Consider the following 20,073-nt stretch of genomic DNA (forward strand, 5'->3'; position numbering starts at 1 on the left):
TCAGGCCCCAGTATGCTCCCCCACTTTTTTTTTGGTGGCAATGCAAACTTACCATAGGATGCTTTTAAAAATATCTATTTTTTTTCCTTCCAAACAGAAACTTTCCTCAGTATTAAACATGTTTAGGGTTGTATTTTTCATGCATTTCATAAAGTTATAGATTATTTGGCCAAGCAAATTGTAGAACATGTGTTTTTGTACTTAGCCTGCTGCCCAGAATAGAATGGATGCAGCTTCTTCTTCCTCAATTGTGCTCTTTAAACATTCTCTACACTTAAAAATGTGGTGACTAAAGCATTCCTTTATCAAGACAAGAGTGATAAACATATTTCTAGCTGCAGGGAAGTAGACTGCTAGGCATGAAGAGCAGAGTGACATGTTTCTTTTCTTTTCTTTTTTGTACTATGATATACTTCAGGTGTGAGAGAGTGTGTATATGACTTCATGTGTTTCTCAGAACAGGAAAAACTGTGGCTACTAATGATTCTGAGATCTGTGGTAGGAGTTGATTTTGTGCATATCCTGATTACCTTTACGGAACTGTATCTTAGTACACAGAAAAAATGGGGGAGCCTGGAAGGCTGATTCAGATGCCAGAAAACCATCTCCCCATTCTTTGTGATCAAGAGCAGTTGAGTTGGGCACAAATCTGCCAAACAAGGTCAGGAGAATACTTCCCCACTTCAGAGATTGCCCAGTTGTTGAACCAAATGCCAAACTGAAGTGACATGGAAACAATCAAGCATTTTCCATTTTCCATATGGTAACCTTCTTTTAAGGACAGTCATGACAGAGCATCCGATTTGCAGGAGCCAACTATTCCCATATTGAGGAAAGCATGTACAAATGTACAATCTGCCTTCAGATTGTTTTAATAAAAGACAATATACAAATTTAACAATAAACAATAAATAAAGAGTTAAGGATACAGATCATGCTATCAGCATACCTTGATGGGAGGTACCTTAAAATTATTTTGCCAACCCATAAATGCATTTGTGGAACGGGGTCATTGACGACATTGCACACTATTTGCTGTAGTTGTAGATTATAGTTAAGTAGATTATACTCCCAGAAAGAAATTACTGTCCTATATGATCAAACAATGAAATGGTCAGATAGATGAAGAGTTGGTCATTAGCTGCTTGGCAGTAGGAATGTGCATGAATGTTTCAGAGGGGCAGGGAACAGTACCTTATAAGCATGAATAAAACGGGTCCTTACCTGTTCCTCCACCGCATTTCAGGGCATGGTGCTACACCGCTCAGAAGTCTGCACGTGCACACAGCAGCGGGGGGACACATGGCCGACAAACATGTGTGGTGATCACATGTGCGGTGAACACATGCACAGTGATGAACAATGCTGAACATGTCCCTACTGGATGCGCCAAATCCATTCACACACATCCCTACTTGGCAGATGAACATCCTTATGTTACTCAACAAGTAGCAAAGTTTGTTGTGGCTGCCCGCAAATTACATGGAGGTTGCCTGTCTAGATTGCAGTGGACTGTTAAGGTGACAAGTATATTTGTTGTCTCACTGTATCCACTGCCTTTATCACATATCGCTATATAATAAACAGTATAATATCTTTGTATGGTCATACTTTGTTATATAGTCTTACATCATAATGTCAAATGATTGGTATCCGGAAGAACTGCTATAACCGATTCTTTGAGGTTATTCACACAATCAGAATCTGTGTTCTACCCGGGTTTGTGAGTTGTGTGTATTCCCAGTTTTTGGTTGTGTGAAAACAAGTTAGGAGGAAACCCTGAATAAAAGCGATTGTGTGGAAGCAAGGTAAGAGAAAAAGCTACTCAGGTTTTCCTCCTACCGTGCTTCCACGCAATCACTTCTACCTAGGTTTTTCTCCTACCTTGCTTCCACACAACCAAAACTTGGGAGCACACATAGCTCCCAAACCCGGGTAGAACACAGTTTTTTATTTTGTTTTTGTGTTAATGACCTCATTGTCTTTTATTTGTGAATTATGTTTTAATTGTAATGGCTTTTGGCTACATATAATAAATTACCACGATCACTAGTAGTAGTACTACTACTACTGTTACACACGGGGCACACAGAGATCTTGAACTGCCTCTGGGGAATCCTAACCATTGCTTGGAAGCAATTAATATATTCAAAATTCTGCAGGGTAAGAGTCAAAAGACTCATTTGTGAGAATGCATGCTGAAGAGACATACTTCCAACCACAAGTACCTTTTTAAATCAAAAATAGCCACATGAGGGGGTATTCTCAGTCAGGATGGTGTTACAGACCAGGCCTGATCTATATACTAAATATGCTCATTAGCTAGTATATAAAATAGGTCTGGACCAAGTTCTTTTATATTGGTCACCACGTTTGATCTGGAAACAAGGAAAAAAAGAGATCCAACCACTCAAAGATTCAATGGGCTTTATTGAGTATATAAGACTAGCAACATAATCTAGCAAAGCAGAACACTCTATTAATATTAGCAACAGTATTTAAACAGAACATCCTAACCAGTACCAATATATTCCACCCGGTGTGCCTAACTGACATATGTGCATGCAATTAAATCTTCCTAGAGCCTAGTACAGTTTAGATACAGGCGGAAAAAGGGGGAGGGAGGAAGGAAGGCTCAGGGCTGGTATGGTTTTGGGGGGTCAGAAATTAGTAGGGGGGAGAGGTGAAGGGTGTAGGAGAAGGGGAAGGGATGAGGGAATTCCAGGTTTGCATGAGCCGCATATTTACCCAGGCTTGAGAATGGTGGATCTTTCAGCTGAAGAGGAGAGACTGTAGCTGGGAGCAGCAACAGAGCGATGGTCTGGCTTCTGGTGGTCAAGCAGACAGTTTGCTCAGAGCGAGGCAGAGAGTGAAGGTGCCATGGCTGGGGAAAAGTCCTGACTTTTCACTGCGCAGTAGAAGTCACAGACAGTTCCTGTTCATGAGCAGAGTTCCTGAGCAAATCTTGCTGTAGGCACAAGATAGCTAGCATGTGAGCAGAATGCCCATAGGCACAGAACTGCTAAACTGCCATGTCCAGAGACTCCTTCTTATAGTGGTTCCATCTCTTGATGTCCATTTTGAGTCTTCTGGATCACAAAAGGCATTTATTTCTGCTAACCTCTGAATGTTGTCTTTTAATTACCAAAATTAGCTCAGGATATTTGGTCAGTTCAGAGAGATCTCAATCTTCTTCTCCTGTTAGCTGTTATCTTGAGGAGGGGACAAAGTCCAAAAGCAAATCTGCATCCCAGATGTGCTAGCCTGGTCCCAGAAGGTGTTAAAAGTTAGCAATTAGTGAGAGGGAGTTAGTTCTATTTGTGTGAGACATTATTTCTTGTATACCTCTATCTAGTGTGTATTTGCAACAAAAGAATATTCAAAGTATCATCAAAAGGGTAAGCATGAGTGAGGCAAATTAATCAACACATTTGACTTAAGGCAGAAGCATCCTGTTGCTGGACACAGGTTAATTTCAGCAGTGTGAGACTGGTAATTAAGCCTGACCCATTGTCTCAGTGAGTTTCCACAGATGCTGATAACCAATGCTAGATCACCCCTGCCTCTACAAATCAATTACCAAGCATTGCCCAGGCAGGTCTAATTGAACTCTTAATATAAAGTAAATCAGACACAGGCCTATGTTTCACATATTTCTGAGTTGGTACTTTTGGTTCTGATGGGTTATGACCTTTCACAACAATGGCAGGAGGGGGAGTAAACCATTTTCATGGTACTATTTTAATACTGGAAATCACCCCTTGTTGAGATCACTTATTAGTTCTGAGTGTTATGGGTAGTTTTGTGTCCCTGAAAAGCACTCCTTTTTGTGATTAGAGAGTGGCTTTACAGGGGGCATGGAACCATTCGTTGGTGGGGGGGAGCTTTATCATTGCTGTTCGAAGTACAAATTTTCTCCTTGATGATATGATGCTAGTTAATCAGGGAGCACAAAGTGCCATATAGACAATCCGGTTTCACTACAAGACATCATGAATGATGACAAACAGAGTTTGTAATATACCTGCACTCTAAAAGGGAGGAGTGGGAAGACAAGAGCCTATTGCTAATGCTTTTGGGCCAATGCATCTTGCATGCGGCGGTTCTCTTCTATTTAGCAGTGGAGAGCAACTGGAAGAAAGAAACAGAGGGTAGGTATAAATTGAGAGTTTTCACAATGGAGGGAATTAAGAAATTGGGTTCCCCAGGGATCTGTACTGGGACTGGTGCTTTTAAATTTATTCATAAATAATCTAGAAGTAGGGGTAAGCAGCGAGGTGGCCAAATTTGCAGATGATACCAAACTCTTTCGGGTAGTGAAATCCAAAACGGAATGTGAGGAGCTCCAAAAGCATCTCTCCAAACTGGGGGGAATGGGCAACAAAGTGGCAAATGTGCTTCAGTGTTGGCAAGTGTAAAATGATGCACATTGGGATTAAAAAAAACCAACTTCAAGTATACGCTGATGGGATTTGAGCTGTCGGTGACTGACCAGGAGAGGGATCTTGGGGTCGTGGTGGACAGCTCGTTGAAAGTGTCGACAATGTGCGGCAGTGGTGAAAAAGGCCAATTCCATGCTAGGGATCATTAGGAAGGGGACTGAAAATAAAACAGCTAATATTATCATGCCCTTATACAAAACTATGGTGCGGCCACACCTGGAGTACTGCTTAAATTTCTGGTCACCACATCTTAAAAAAAGACATTGAAAAACTGGAAAAGGTGCAGAAGAGGGCAACCAAGATTATCAGGGGCCTAGAGCACCTATCTTATGAGGCAAGGCTACAACACCTGGGGCTATTTAGTTTAGAAAGAAGACGACTGTGGGGAGACATGATAGATTTCTATACAACAATGCATGGAGTGGAGAAAGTGGATAGAGAAAAATTCTTCTCTCTCACACATAACACTAGAAACAGGGGTCATCCCATGAAATTGATTGCCAGGAAATCTAGGACCAACAAACTGAGGTACTTTTTCACACAACGCATAATCAACTTGTGGAATTCTCTGCCACAAGATGTGGTGACAGCCAACAACCAGAATGGCTTTAAGGGGGATTTGGATAACTTCATGGAGGAGAGGTCTGTCAGTGGCTACTAGTCGGAGGGCTATAGGCCACCTCCAGCCTCAAAGGCAGGATGCCTCTGAGTACCAGTTGCAGGAGAGTAACAGCAGGAGAGAGGGCATGCCATCATCTCCTGCCTGTGGCTTCCAGAGGCATCTGGTGGGCCACTGTGTGTAACAGGATGCTGGACTAGATGGGCCTTGGGCCTGATCCAGCAGAGCTTTTCTTATGTTCTTACCTGCCCCTAGTCATCCTCAGCACAACATTCTTCCTGTAACTGTTGCTGGGATCTATCTTGTGTTTCTTTTTAGAATCGTGAGTCTCTTTGGAACAGGAAATCATCTTTTTAAATCCTTTTTTGTATGTAAACTGCTTTGAGATTGTTATTGTTGAAAAGCAGTATATAAATATTTCTAATAAATTCCTAAATGCAGCACAGTGCAGGGAATCAGAGAGCATTTCCCTGTTGATTCTGCAGCAGGCTAATGCCTGCTCAAAGGGGAAACATGTTGGTTTCCCCTTTGTAATAGTAATTGACTATCCATTACTATCCAACACACACAAAGTATTCTTGGGGGCAGATGTTCTACGGTGGGGGGGGGGATGTAAATTATAGACAGAAAAAAATAGGGGGCCATTCACACGATTAGCAAAAATTGGGCTAGGAGAGCCTAGCTCGATTTTTGCTATATATGAGTACCACCGGGCTCGGCTACAAGCCCGGTGGTTCTAGAGCAGGTAACCCGCTTGGGAACCCCTGTTAAAAAACCAGGTTTGTGGAGTGAGCACTCCATAAACCTGGTTTTTAGAATCGTGAGTAGCCGTGGTGCGGCTTTGCACCGCACCTAATCATGAGTAGACCCCTGGCTGGGAGACTTAAAAGCAGCCTCCCGGCTTGGGGGTCTCCCCAGTATGCCCTGCATGCTCACGCAGGGCATACTGGGGCTTGTGGGGGCCCCGTGGCCCCCGAACTCCCCAGCCCCCGCGGGCTCCATCACGGAGCTGGCAATTGTGTGGGCGGCCGCCCAGGGCTCCCTCCCTGCTCACCCTGCAGAACTGGGTCTCACGGATCGTGAGACCCGGCTCTAGGTCTATGCAGCAAAGAAGCAAGCACTGTTGAGTTTAAAAGTAATTTGTCTCTTATGGAGAGGGAGCTCATGCAGGTACATAAGCATACATAATTCCCAGGCCTCACTGGCATCATTAGGCACTTGGTAAGCACATAGGCCAGCAGAGGACCCACCACCAACCACAGATGCTGGGTCAACCTCCCATTTCCTAATCGGAGGATTCCTGGTAGTAGTGAAGTAAGCTCAGCATGAAAGGCTCTATCTCTGTTCCCTCTACTGCAGTTCTCAAGACACCCTAACTACCAAGAAATGGAAAATTACCTCAAAGGTCTTTGAATGGCCATTGGGTCTACAATGTTATTTCATATTTTGTGATGAGAGCAGTGTCTAATAGGAGCAGCATGCAACACTCTGCAGAGTGATCAGCTGCTGCCACTCCTAATACAAAATGGTAAACTGAATCTCTAATTTCTTGATGGGAAGGCTACTGGCAGAAGTAGAGAGCGACTCTTACCAAGGCTAAAAGGAACAAGAATAATGCTCTATTGACATCTTATCTACTAGAAAACAGGAAATTTCTGGGGCTGTTTCTTCTTTCCTGGTGACTGGGACAGCAGAGGTTTTCCTTTGTTATTGTTGTCCCCTTCCGTTATTGATGCTGGCAGGTTGTCATGATGGGGAAACACAGGGAAAGGACCCATGACATGAGGAAAGAGGGCCACAAAACCCTGGATCCAGCCCTTATATGTCTCTTAAAGGTAAAGTTGTGCCATCGAGTCAGTGTTGACTCCTGATGACCGCAGAGCCCTGTGGTTGTCTTTGGTAGAATACAGGAGGGGTTTACCGTTGTCATCTCCCATGCAGTATGAGATGATGCCTTTCAGCATCTTTACTGTATTGTTGCTGCCCGATATAGGTAAACAATGGTTTTAAATTATGGCCCTTATAATTTGCTGTTATTTAGCTTGGTTAACATATTCATTATTTGTGTATGTATATTAGATTTTAATACAAAAAGCATGAAATTATTCCTTTCCCTACACAGTTATTTGTTATTGTTCATATGATAGATGAATGGTGCTTTTATGTTTGTGTATTGACTTTGGGGACCTTTTGTCTCTTGCTCAAGCATAAAGCACAATGTTTAGGGGAACACTGTGTATTATCTCTTAATATTAATTTTCACTCTCTGTTTTTAATGTCATAAAGATTATGAGGAAAAACATCATACACCTCTTAATGGGAGAAAAGGCAAGTTTATGCTATAACTACTAGATTATGTCTGTGTAGAACTTTATTACCTGTATTTTGTATGGTATGTGTCTTTCTGTTATCTTAGCAAAACTGATTTCCAGATTTAGTCACTATGCACTGACCTTTTCTCTGAATTATTCTCATTGTTGTGATTATACTGTACTCTGGAACTGATACTTCCAATTTGCTTACATTCTTTTATCATAAAAAGTTGATTTTTATATCTTTTAATATCTTTTTAATATCTTATATCTTTATTTTTTTTAAATGATCTTTATAGAAATGATTCTTTTTTACTCAATAGAATTGGCTTTTTATCATATTTGTAATTATGAAATGTTAGGTTGTTTCTTTAGTTATCAAACTATGGGCGGTGAAAAGTGTGGGGAAGAGGTTGCTGTTTCTTTTCCTTTTTCAAAATTTGTATTGCTTGATATTTTCGAACACTATTGTTGTATCTCTCCTTTATCTACTTTTTATTTTGAAAATTAAAATTCTATTTTAAAAAAGGAGAGAGAGAAGCAATCCCCATGATCACATAAGGTGGCTACACCCCTCTGCAGGAAGGAAGCCCGAAAGTGCTTACCTCCCCGCAGATGATCAGCGCCTTCTCCCTGGGTGGGCAGATCGCCTGCCCAGACGAGCAGTGGCTTCGCTCTGGCGCTCCCACACCCGGCCATGGCTCGCTCAAGCACTCTGGTGGTTGGACAAAGCACCCCACCCCGAGCCCCAGCAATGCACCATGTGAGTGTGCATTGCATTACTGGGATCCCCCTCCCCCCATTCCTGAATGTGTCCTCCATGGCTGCAGACACACAACCAGGAAAATGGGGGAGAGTATTTAGGCGGGCTTGCTGCTGAGCCACCACCAGAAGCCATGCTGCCCACAAGAGGAGAGCTGGTTTTGTGATAGCAAACATGACTTGTCCCCTTAGCTAAGCAGGGTCCACCCTGGTTGCATTTAATGGGCGACTACATGTGAGCACTGTAAGATATTCTCCTTAGGGGATGGGACCACTCTGGGAAGAGCAGAAGGTTCCAACTTGCTCTGTTGCCAGATTTGGCTTTTTAAAAGCCAAATTTTGGGTTACGGCCCATTTGACTCACGAGTATACCCCTGAGGTTCTGGCCACCCTCTCCCTCTCTGGCATCTCCAAGATAGGGCTGAGAGAGATTCCTGCCTGCAACCTTGGAGAAGCCACAGCCAGTCTGTGTAGGCAATCCTGAGCTAGATAGACCAATGGTCTGACTCGGTATATGGCAGCTTCCTATGTTCCTATGAGCAGCAGAAACTGGACTGGGCTCTCTTAGCCCAGTTTCTGTTGCTCGTGAGAATTGCCTCAGAGTGTGTTTGTCATAGCTTATAGGAGGAAGGGGGAGCTCACTGGGGTGAATGCTTGTTTGTAAGAGATTCATAGTAGGCTGCCACCATCACTGTATTTTGGTGTGGGACGAACCACTCTCTCCATATAAGATTCCTGGGGTGGGGTGGAGGGTAAAGTGAAGAGAAGTGCTGAGCAGTCCTAGGCCTCCAAAGGCATGTGACTAAGGCAGAACCAAAATGAAGAGTAGCCTACTTAACCAACAAGGGTTTATTATTAGATTTTAAAAAAACCAAGAGTATGCAATGAGAACAATTGTCTTTCCATAGAGCAGATTGTAAGAGAGAGAGAGAGCTTTCATTAACCAGGCAATTCAGATTCAAGCAATACAATAAAGGAAAATGACTTTTCTCACACATCTAACTGAATTGGTCCCTATCTTATTACTCGCAAGCAGGGATCTTTCTGCTGCCTTCAGCCTCTGGCCTTCCTATTTATCCAGCAGCTTCTGAGCCAGCTGCCTCCTCAGGGCACTCTTGGACAGAACAAACAAACAGAACAAAGCTTTCTCTTCTGCTGGTGGCTGTGAGTGTAGTTCCCACCCAATCCTCTGGATTGGTGGTCCTGTTTTGATTTCCCAGGGCTTTCCTCATTATTAGGAAAGTCCCACCCTCCCTGCAGTTGCTCAAAGTAAGGTCTAAACCTTCCCATCACTACAGTGTTATATAACACTGAATGGAAAATATGTAACAATAGCTAGGAGGCTTGGCTGAAAACCTGCTTTAGGCTGCTTAAATGATATGCGACCCTGCAGCTAGTGTGCAGGATTGCAGCCTTTGTATTTAGTGCGGGAGAGGTCAGCTGAAATGAATTCAAGACTGGGGATGGTCCTTCCTAACATGGCTGCAGTGATTCCCATAGAGTGTCTCTCCTCCTTCCCCTCTTGGTTCCATGCAAAATCAACATCCAGCTTTCCATTTCCACACTATGCATGTTCTACAAGGTTGGACCTTGGCCTTGCTGGGGGCAGGAAAAGAGAAACAATCCTCTGTTGAGCCTATGAAGATCAAAACTCTATGGGTTTTGAACCCACACTAAAAAAGACAGTCCCTTACATGTTTAATCAAACTACTTTGTAATTGAAGAGGCGAAGCTTTTCAAATTTGACTGTTTCCATGATTTCTGATAAAGTTATCTCAGTGAAACTGAAAAATCAAAAAGGCTTCAGATAAACTTTGCTGATAAAGTAATGCATTTTTGTATGAATGCATTGTTAGAATAATAATATCCCAGGTTCAAATTCATTATGCTGTTTATATGGAAGAATTCAGTGCTGAATTTGCCTTGGTGAGCTTATTAAAATGCACAAGCAGAATAAAATACAATTATTCTAATAATAACTATCAAGAAAAAATGCATTAAGGGATAAATATTTATTTATTTATTTATTTATTTATTTATTTATTTATTTATTTACCAACCATCCCCTTCTTGTGGTGTGGTAGTCTCCTCAAGTATCAGGATCACAGGAGAACTGACAAATTTTGGCTTTGGCACTAGAAACTAGAAAATGGTTTAAAGCATGAAAGGAAGAATTTGAGGGCAGAATCCTGCAGAATATCCAGAAAATATAAATGGGGCATGGTGGAAGTGGATAAATTCTTCCCTAATACTATCGTTCAGAGGATTTTCAGCATTTGGTTGTGTCCTGCTGCTGGAACTAATAAATTACGGATAAAATCACTTCTTGTTAAGCAGGCATCCTACCATTTCCCAATCTGTCATCCTGCCTGAGACAGGGAAGCAGATTTTTTTAAAGCTTTGCACAGGCTGGCTCTCTTTCTCTCCTTCTTTAAAAAAAAAGGGGGGGGGGTATTTAAATGAGAACAAAAGACAGCAAGAAAATATTTGTCCCCATGCCTTATTCTTCCTGTACCAAGTTGGTGGGGAAGGGAAGGCTATATCCTGGGGAGAGGTCCAGACTCCCTCGGGCACATTCCTGTGCTGTGTAGGCACAGCATCCACCATCACCTCCACACCCCGTCTTCTTTTCCCAGAGTCTGAATGTACCCCCGCCTCCTTTTTTTTTTTTTTTTTTTTGGCCAGCTATAACTGAGTTATTTCTGGAACAAAAAGCCTCCACTTGGCCTGCTCCTTGGGAGGGAGGGACTGCTTTCTATACCAGCCACTTCCACATTCTTACTGTCCTCCCAGGACCAGATCTTTTCTCAACTGAACCCCTTTTTGTTGTCTGGCTCTTAGAGTATTGGAGATAGGAGTTCTTTCAGTGGAACAGGAGCTCTAAAGAGTTAACCAGGATTGCTGACCCCTGCAGAGTTGGTTGTGAAAATGTAGATTCCTCAAGCATTCCTGGTCGAACCGCATTTAACCAGAATACATAACCAGGAACATAGTTAATGCTTTAAGCAGGACTGCCATGAATATACTCACGAATCAGCCAGAGTTGATTTGGCTTTAGAGTTCTTCAATACTCCTTAGGATTCAGTGAGGCTCTACACATGATCGGTGTGTAGAGCCGGGAGGGGTTTGGTGGGAGGAGGGGTCAAGCCTGCTCTCCCTGCACAAGAATGGCTAGCCACCGCCCACACAATAACTGGCTCCATCATGGAGCCAGTTGGGGCGGTGGGGATTGAGGGCCGCCCGGTCCCCGGAAGTCCTAGCATGCCCCGTGCGAGTGTGCGGGGCATTCTTGGGAGACCCCAGAGGCTGGGAGGCTTGTTGGAGCCCCCCAGTCGAGGGTCTCACAAGTCACCACAGCGCGGAGTTGTGCTGCAGCGACTCACAGTAAAAAAACCAGAGTACTCGCTCCACTAAACTTGTTTAAAGGGAGGGCTCCTTTGGCAGGCTAGCCTCCACTGAACCACCAGGCTCGCCTGCGAGCCCAATGGTTCTCACAATGGAGAAAAGCCAGGCTGGGCTCCCTTAGCCCGGTTTTCTTCCATCGTGTGAATAGCCTCAGTAGCTGTTGGGGGAGGGCACACAGGAATTCCTCCTTTCTCTGGGTTGTACTCCTCTTTTACATCCAATATTGGAGAAAAGGAAGTTTTTAACCTGTTCTTCTTATAGGGAGAAGGACATGCTGCCAGCCCCACATAGTAGCACAAATTCTATAATTTTGTTTTTGTTCAATCTATTCGATTTAAAACATTTTTTTAATGCTTATGAGCTAATTTCCCCATTCTCCTATTGCTCCCAATATTAATTAGTCCACATATACCGTTTCTTCATAGGCCATTCCTACTACAAACTTTGCACCTTATAGCACCTTCTGGTTTGTAGCTTTGGTTCCTCAGTGCTGCCAAATCCCACAATTTAATGCCCGGTATTTTAATGGATCACATAATTTCTGTATAACCATACATTTTATTATGGGCCTCAGGTTCATACAATTTTCTCTTCATTTCTACATATTTATGTTTGATATTCTAGATACATGTAGCCAGAAGAGCTGTATTTCCCTCCTTTATTTCTCTATATTGTTGATATTCTAGATGCATGTACCCAGGAAAGAGAACAAACCTGCCATCTTTATATGGGGCAAGAGAAAAGATGAGAGAGAGAACAAAAATATTTTTTGATATAGCTGTAAAAATAGTTTTGAATTATTACTATTGTTTAAGTATCATTTGTTTCTTGTCAACACCACTATTCATGAAATCAGAAAACTCACAGAAAGTTTACTCATAGGGAAACTCCAACAAGATATGCATCATCTGAAGTCTTTGCAGCTGCTTATTCCTGCTTCACTATTGTCTGAGACACCCAGCTTTAGTGAATGAAATACTGTAAATGCTGATTAAGCTGTCTGTAATATTCATGATAGATAGATAGATAAATCTTTATTGTCATTGTCCTGTGCAGAACAACGAGATTGAAAAGAATCTACAACCACTACTACAGGACCTAACAAGAATAATCTAAACGTATACCCATACGCCCCCCCTCCCATCAACCCACTAAAAACCCACTAAAAAACTCTAAAAACTAAATACATGGATGCCCATCCTAAGTTTTGTAGTATTAGTGCATTCCTTAGAATCTTAATTGCGTCTTCCAAACATGAGTCTTTCCTCCTGAAATTTCAGCATCTTTTTGTGTCTTTCCTAATGCATGTTACTCGTTTTACAGAACTGCTAATACGGAGACTATATTATATATCAGTGAATATATAGCTGAAGCTTTTTTCATCTTTGCCATTATCACAGTTCACTTAGGCACTATCTGAAAGCTTTGCATCCCATATCTGCAAAAAGAAGATATAATTTTCTGTGTTGCCATTGAAATGAGGATATGATTAAAAATGCAACACTGTAGTGCACACTAATGTTTCACAGAAATAAATAATTGTTCTGCAGCATTGCAAGTACCAGTATACATCAACATTTCACAGAAAATAGACAAGCCACACAGTGTGGTATCCCATGACCATGTTTTTATTTTCTGAATATGACTAAATAAACAATGAAGACTCAATAAAGCCAACAAAATAAACCTGCCACTCCACACCAGCTCCGTGACAGAGCTGGTAATCGTTTGGGCAGCCAATCTGGCTGCCCAGACAGGGCTAGGGGTTCATCTGCGGGGAGAGCGGGGCAAACCTGCTCTCCCCGCAGACCTCCTTTTGTCACTTCACACTTTTTGTGTGAAGCAACTCATGATTTTGTATCCAATTTCAGATTTCTGGCTCACGTTGAAAGTATCCTAATCACTTGGATACTCCTAGGTGTGAATGAGTTAATTAGCTAGTCAGTGACTAAGGTCCAAGCATACACATACATATGTACATCTGTTATTATATAATAGATTATATAGGGATTGATTGATTGATTAAGTGCCGTCAAGTCGATACCAACTCTTAGTGACCATATAGATAGATTCTCTCCAGAATGATCTGTCTTCAACTTGGCCTTTAAGGTAGACATCTATTATTATATATTAGATTATAAAATGTATTATGTAATAGCACAGCATAATGCATGCACATCATGCTTGTTTGGCCCAAAACAAATATTTAACAGATTTTGGTACTCCTGATTGCAAGGCATTAGTGATGTGGCTGTAAGGCCTAGCAGGTTTTTGTAGAACCATTTGATGGTTCTACAAATATGGCTTCTATTTGTTTCTCTTAATGTGTTCCAAAAGGATGATGATAGGTTATAGTTTGCCTTCTGCTTATGAGTTTGCACAAAAAGTACTGCAGGGTCTGACATGCCTTTCTCTGCTTAATATATTTGATACCACTAGTTAATGAATGCAGCAATTCAGAGAAAGATTTCAGCAGCATATTCATGAGATTCTATAGTCTTATTCACACATCCTGTTCAACATTCGTGTAATCTGTGTGTAGGTACAGTTATTCACATGTTGTGTTGTTTGCAGGAGGTACAACAATACATACCATGCATTTGAGCACCCTGTACCCAGGTTTGCTTTTAAAATGAATGCAAGTATAGTCATTCACACAAAGTCATTCATGAGTGTTGAAACAGCTGAATGCAGGTAAAACATAATATTTGAACAGAGTTTACCTGATCATGTTCAGCACTCTGTTTTCTCACAAATGTATCAGTCATGTTTAAGAGACTCAGTCTAAAAGACTCCCAAAATCCTCCCCACAGGCAAACTCAGTCCAAGAAATTTTGTGGCCTGAAGCAGGGCACCAAATGCCATCCTCTTCTCCTTACACGTGCACACTTGTCCCACTTCCTTACCTGGCTCTGTTTCATCACCTCTGCTGTTCATTACTACAGGAGGACCTTGTTAATCGCGAGTCCAGCACTCGCGGTTTCGCGTATCTGCAGTCAGGTAATTAGCACCCGACTTTGGTATACATGGGGGGGGGCAGAGGGGAAAGGCTTAAAACAGTGTATCTGTGGGTCGGGGGTGGCTGGAAATGACCTCGGAGGGTATTTCCAGCCACCATTTTGACTGCCGGAGAGATCGCAACAGATGCGATTTTATGGCTAAAAAACTGATGGTAGGGCACAGTAGGACATGGTAGGGCATTTTGAGGGGCCAGGGGTTTGGGAGGAATGGGACAAAACCCACCATTTTGGGCCAATCTTCAGCCAGTTTTCTGCATCCAGGAGCCTAACCCTCTGATTCCCATTGCCCTAATGCCCTGTTATTCACGGATTTGCTATCTGCGCTCCTCCCATGGAACGGAACCCCCATGAACAATGGGGTTTTCCTGTATATTGGTAACAAGAAAGAACACTGCTGCACCCAGCAATGATGGCAGCCATAGAGGTGGAAGAGAAAATGGAAGAGGAAGCCCACAGAGTTGAGCTATGTAGTGCCACCGTACATTTGCGCTGGCTAGCGTGCTGTTGGGAGCTGTACGGTTCTGCCAATTGCAGCAGAACTGAGCAAGCAGGAAGATGGCTCCAAATCTTCTGCTCCCCCAGATTCAGTGTCTGAATTCAGTCACTTCACCCTGCTACATGCTAGAGTTGGCCCTGGGAAGAAGACAAGGATAAATTGCTGAAGCAGATTCCAAATACTGGGTAAATAGTTGGTGAGCACTGTTACTTGAAAGGAATGAGAAATCCATTTTCAGTGGAGTCTGGCATTCCCTGTACACCTGCTGGTTTTGTAGCCTTCATAGGTTCCTAGATACATCATTATGTTTTAATGGCACTCTGCCTTCTGATAAAATGCTTGCATAGTTTCTTGGAATTTAAATCAGCATTCATAGAATATAAATCAGCATTGTAATCTCAGAACTTTTTTGCTTCATTGCTATATTGTGTTATACGTCTGGATGACCTTGAAAAGTGTTTGGATACTTCAGTTGGTGAACAGCATAGCCAGGTGCTTCCTGAAACATGTAGTCTGCTGGTAGCACCTTACATTGGAAGTGCACTAGCTTCCTGTAATGTTGTGGGCATAATTTACGATGATGGCTGGACCTACAATTTTACAGCCTCTCTCAAGGGTTTTTTTAATTTTTTACTTCTGGTATCTTATAAACTACTTCCCATTAAATAAGAACTCCTTCTTAACTTCTCCAGCTTTACATTGCATGTATATATATCAACGACTTGTTAGAGGTTTGTCAACATGCATGCCTGAACATTTTCCAGGGCAGCTGAAAACTTTTCTATTTAGAATTATAAAACTTTATTCAGAAAAAAGTAATCAGCTAGAGAAGCACTAGGTCTAGGGAAGGGTGAGCAACCATTTGCTCTTATCCAAAATCAGTTGGGCAGCTTGTGTATTCAAGTTGAATATTCAAAACACACTGGTGGGTTTGGATGGGAAGTGCTCTGATATATATTAGGAAGTTCCATCAATCTGATAAACAGCAGCAACAACATTGTATATGTTCTAGAGATGTGCAAATCAATTTGGATTCGAATCTGTTCATTCCGAATCTTGTTGAGTTGGGTGATTTGAGCTCAAAATGAATCTACCCAGATACTCCTGGCCAAATTTGAGCTCGAAACGAATCGAGATTTGGGTTCCTCCTATTAATTCCCCCAGATTCCCAGCTTTCATTAAAAACAAACAAACACTAATCTCTCACCCTTGTAGAAGTGGAGTTATGGAGCAAAATGTGCAGTCACTATTTTTCAAGGTGAAAATGAATCCCTATGAGGATTCATTACACACCTTCATTTCTTCTATTCATTTTGACTGTCTTTGAACAGTGCTAGCTCTCAACTGCCATATGCCAGCTACATCCCCCTACCTGCAAGGCAGTGGGGTACTACTCAGTTTATGTTGTTGTTATGAGCCAGTGTGGTGTAGTGGTTAGAGTGTTGGACTAGGACTGGGGAGACCTGAGTTCAAATCCCCCTTCAGCCATGAAACTCACTGGTTGACTCTGGGCCAGTCATGTATCTCTCAGCCTAACCTACCTCACAGGGTTGTTGTGAGGATAAGCATAGCCATGTACTCTTGGCTTTTTGGAGGAAGAGCGAGATATAAATGTTTTTTTTAAAAAACATGTTCTAGGAATTTTTCCATGTGTTTAGACTCTTTGGTGTATAATAACCATTCCTTATAATGAATCCCTGTGAGGATTCATTACACACCAAAGAGTCTAAACACCTCAATAATCCCTAATATATAAACTGAATACCCCAGTGGTTTGAGGGTTGGGGGTTAGTTGGCACATGGGATGCTACTAATTCCCCACCCACAAAGCAGTGGGGTCAAAATGAATAGAAGAAATGAAAGTGTGTAATGAGGACATCAAAGAATCTAAACACTTCAAAAATTCCTAAAAAAATAAACCGAGTACTCCAGTGTGTGTGTGTGTGTGTGTGTGTCTGTGTGTGCGCACGTGCGTGTGTGTGTGTGTGTGTGTGTGTTGTTGACACATGGCATTTGGCAGTTGGCACTATCCAGTGACAGTCAAGATGAGCAGAAGAAATGAAGGCATATAATGAATCGTCATAGGGATTCATTATGAGGAAAGGTTATTAGACACCAAAGAGTCGAAACACTTCAGTATTCCTAAAAAATAAACTAAGTACCTCACTGCCTTGTAGGTGGGAGGGTGTACTTGGCAGTTGGCAGTTGGCACTGTCCATTGGCAGTCAAAATGAACAGAAGAAATAAAGGTGTTGTCATGCACTGGCTTGCGATCACAATATCCAACCACCTCCCTTCCTCTGATCCTATTCATAGGCTGTGGAAGTGGCCTCAGAAGTGCTGGTGAGGGGCTCAATTGTTACCCTATTCCTCTACCAGCTGTCAAGGAGAGGGGTAAGGCTGTTCTTCATCTGGAGACTCTAGGTCCAAAGCACTCCCATCTCTCCAGACTTCCTCGTCCCTGGCCATCCAAGCCTTTTAAAAATAAAAAATAAAATAATTTGTATACTGCCCTTCCAAAAATGACTCAGGGCAGTTTACAATTAAAACCTTTATTTAAAGCCTTAAATAAAGCCCTGCAATCAGGACAATTCCAACCACCCTCTCCTGACACCACCCTCTCCAATGTAGCTGCCTGCATCCTCCCTCCTTCAGCTATTGCCTGTCTTGCTGCCTGTTGAGGCCCTGCCTTCTCCTCTTTGGCACCAGGAGGCAACCTGTTGGCCCACTGTCTGTGGGTTCCTATGTGTCCTGGCTCTTTTTGGCAACTGTGTAGGGTCCCAGCTGACTTTGTCTGTACCCAGGGGCTGCATTGCCTCTGTCTTCTTGTTCCCCCTGACTGGGTGAATACTTAGGCCCACCCATGGCTAGCGGGAAGGCCTGACAGGTGTGTAATGAGTCCTCATAAGGATTCATTATGAGAAAAGATTATTATACCAAAGAACTCAAACACTTGAAAAATAGTGACCTCACATTTTGCTCCATAACTCCACTTCTACAAGGGCTGTAATTTAGCTTTAAAACAAATTAAAGTTGTGGGTCCAGGTTAGGGTTAGGGATAGGGCAACTTCGAATCCCCATTATTTCCTATGGTAGGAATATATACACCATATCAGTTTAAAAAAAAAAAGTCAACCAAGTGCCGCATGACCTTCAAATTTGGGTGGTAGGTGGCACTCATAGGGACCTACCCTCCACCCAAATTCGGTGCCCCTAGGGCTTGTAGAAGTGGGCCAGATCGATCTGAATCAAATCGAATCCAACTAAAATTGAATCTGATCAGATTTGAATTTGCAGATTCAAGTTTGAATCGAATTGGGCTGATTTGATTTGACCTTGAATAGAATTACAAAATTTTTGTGCACATCCCTAATACGTTCTTACATTACATTACAATACATTGTATGTACTGAAGATGAGAATATATATCAGGGGCTCACATACTAATTGTCACGTTTGAGTAGATTTCCCACTTGCAAAGGAGGCATTTTTCATCAATCCCCCTTCCTTCTACTATATTTGATGCCTTCCCCATAAAATATGCTTCAGAAGGTCTCCCAGCCCTCAGGAACATATTTTGAAAGGCATCAAAAGGAAGGGGAGAATGGGAGAAATCAACCCCTTACATGTTCAACATGCATTTAAGAGACTGCAATGTTGTTATATGAGCCAATGTAACCAATACTTTATGTAATCCATAATGTTTTGTAAAATTAACTTTTTAAAACCCAACTTAAGCAGCCTAATTTTCCTTTTCTCCAAAGCTTCCCCACCTCATCTGCTTTCCCGCCTTCCTTGCCAGTCCCTTCCTTTCTAAAGACAAAAATCCTTAGCCTCACTCCTCAAGGTAACAGGTAGAAGAGGCAAGGAGGGAAGGAGAGTAGTAGATTAGAAGAGGAGCTGTTGAATATCTCCTTGACAGTAAATGTCACATTTTGCATGTTATTTCCTGCCAGATCTTGGGATTTATCTATAAGACCCCATGGGCAGGAAATGATGCACCAGGTTTGTCATTTCCCACAAAGAGGCTTGTTCTGTCCTGCTCTTCTACCTTCCACTGGCTGACACCTCTCCCTCTTCCCCAAAGTAAGGATCTTTTCCTTAAAGAAGGGCAATAGATGCGGGGGGGAGCACAATATCTGTTTTTAATTTGGCCCAGCTCATAGGGGAGCTAGAAATTATTCAAAATAGAGTCAGTCAGTTCATGTAGGGAACTTACATTTTCAAGCCTCTGTTTCTAATACTAGTAAAGAGTGTAATACAAGTAAAGAGTGTTAACTGGGAGGAGCTCACCAACAGGTGATGACTAAGGGGAAGATATGATGCAGGGGCATAGCCACTATCGGGCAACCAGGTTCAAATAACTCGGGCCGCCACGCCTCAGGGGTTGCGCCTCGTGGCCCCGCCACCCCCACCCCCACATCTGAGGTCAGATGCGGGGGGAGCTGGTTTAGTTCCTGAGCAGGGCCACGCGGCCCTGTTCAGGAGTTAAATGGCTGGCGCTGCATTTGCAGCGCAGCCAGGAGCAGCTCTTCCCGGCCTTTAAGGCAGGGAAGAGCCACTCTTGGCCACGCTGTGAATGCAGCACCGGCCTGGATCTAACTCCTGAACAGGGCTGTGCGGCCTTGTTTGGGAGCCAGACCACACCCCCGTGCCTGACGTGGAGGCGTGGCTAACCCCCACATCGGATGTCAGATGTAGGAAGTGGGGCCGCAGCAGCTGGACACGGGCCGCCTGCAGTCTGGCTCCGCTAGTGTATGTTAGAGATTTATAACATTATGAACAGCATGGAGACAGTGATGAACTAACAAAATGTAATTAATTTCTGGAATTCTCTAGTACAAGGTCTGTTGATGGCTTTCAAATAGGATTAGACATATTTGTGGGGATGGGTCTTTCAAGGCTGTAGGTTGTTAGAATTAAATAGAACCTTCCTATTGAGACACATCAGTATGACACAATATTTCTCTCTGAGTAGCAGATATGGGGATAAACCTAAGGGAGAAGACTTGGACCT

The 20,073-nt window shown here is 42.7% G+C and overlaps 1 protein-coding gene across 48 annotated transcripts in view; it reads left to right on the top strand.

The window, feature by feature from the left end:
• Positions 1-20,073, top strand: part of RIMS2 (regulating synaptic membrane exocytosis 2) — a 741,645-nt gene that overhangs the window by 539,849 nt on the left and 181,723 nt on the right. For 6 of the 48 annotated variants that reach the window (XM_053313349.1, XM_053313359.1, XM_053313353.1 and 3 more), the window contains one exon: positions 7,348-7,389. The exons of the other annotated variants lie outside the window; for them this stretch is intronic. In XM_053313349.1, the coding sequence (XP_053169324.1) occupies positions 7,348-7,389 (42 nt within the window). The remainder of the gene's footprint in view (positions 1-7,347; positions 7,390-20,073) is intronic. 48 annotated transcript variants of the gene reach the window in all.

The sequence above is a fragment of the Hemicordylus capensis genome, chromosome 4 (genome assembly GCF_027244095.1).
Source record: "Hemicordylus capensis ecotype Gifberg chromosome 4, rHemCap1.1.pri, whole genome shotgun sequence".
Taxonomy (NCBI): domain Eukaryota; kingdom Metazoa; phylum Chordata; class Lepidosauria; order Squamata; family Cordylidae; genus Hemicordylus; species Hemicordylus capensis.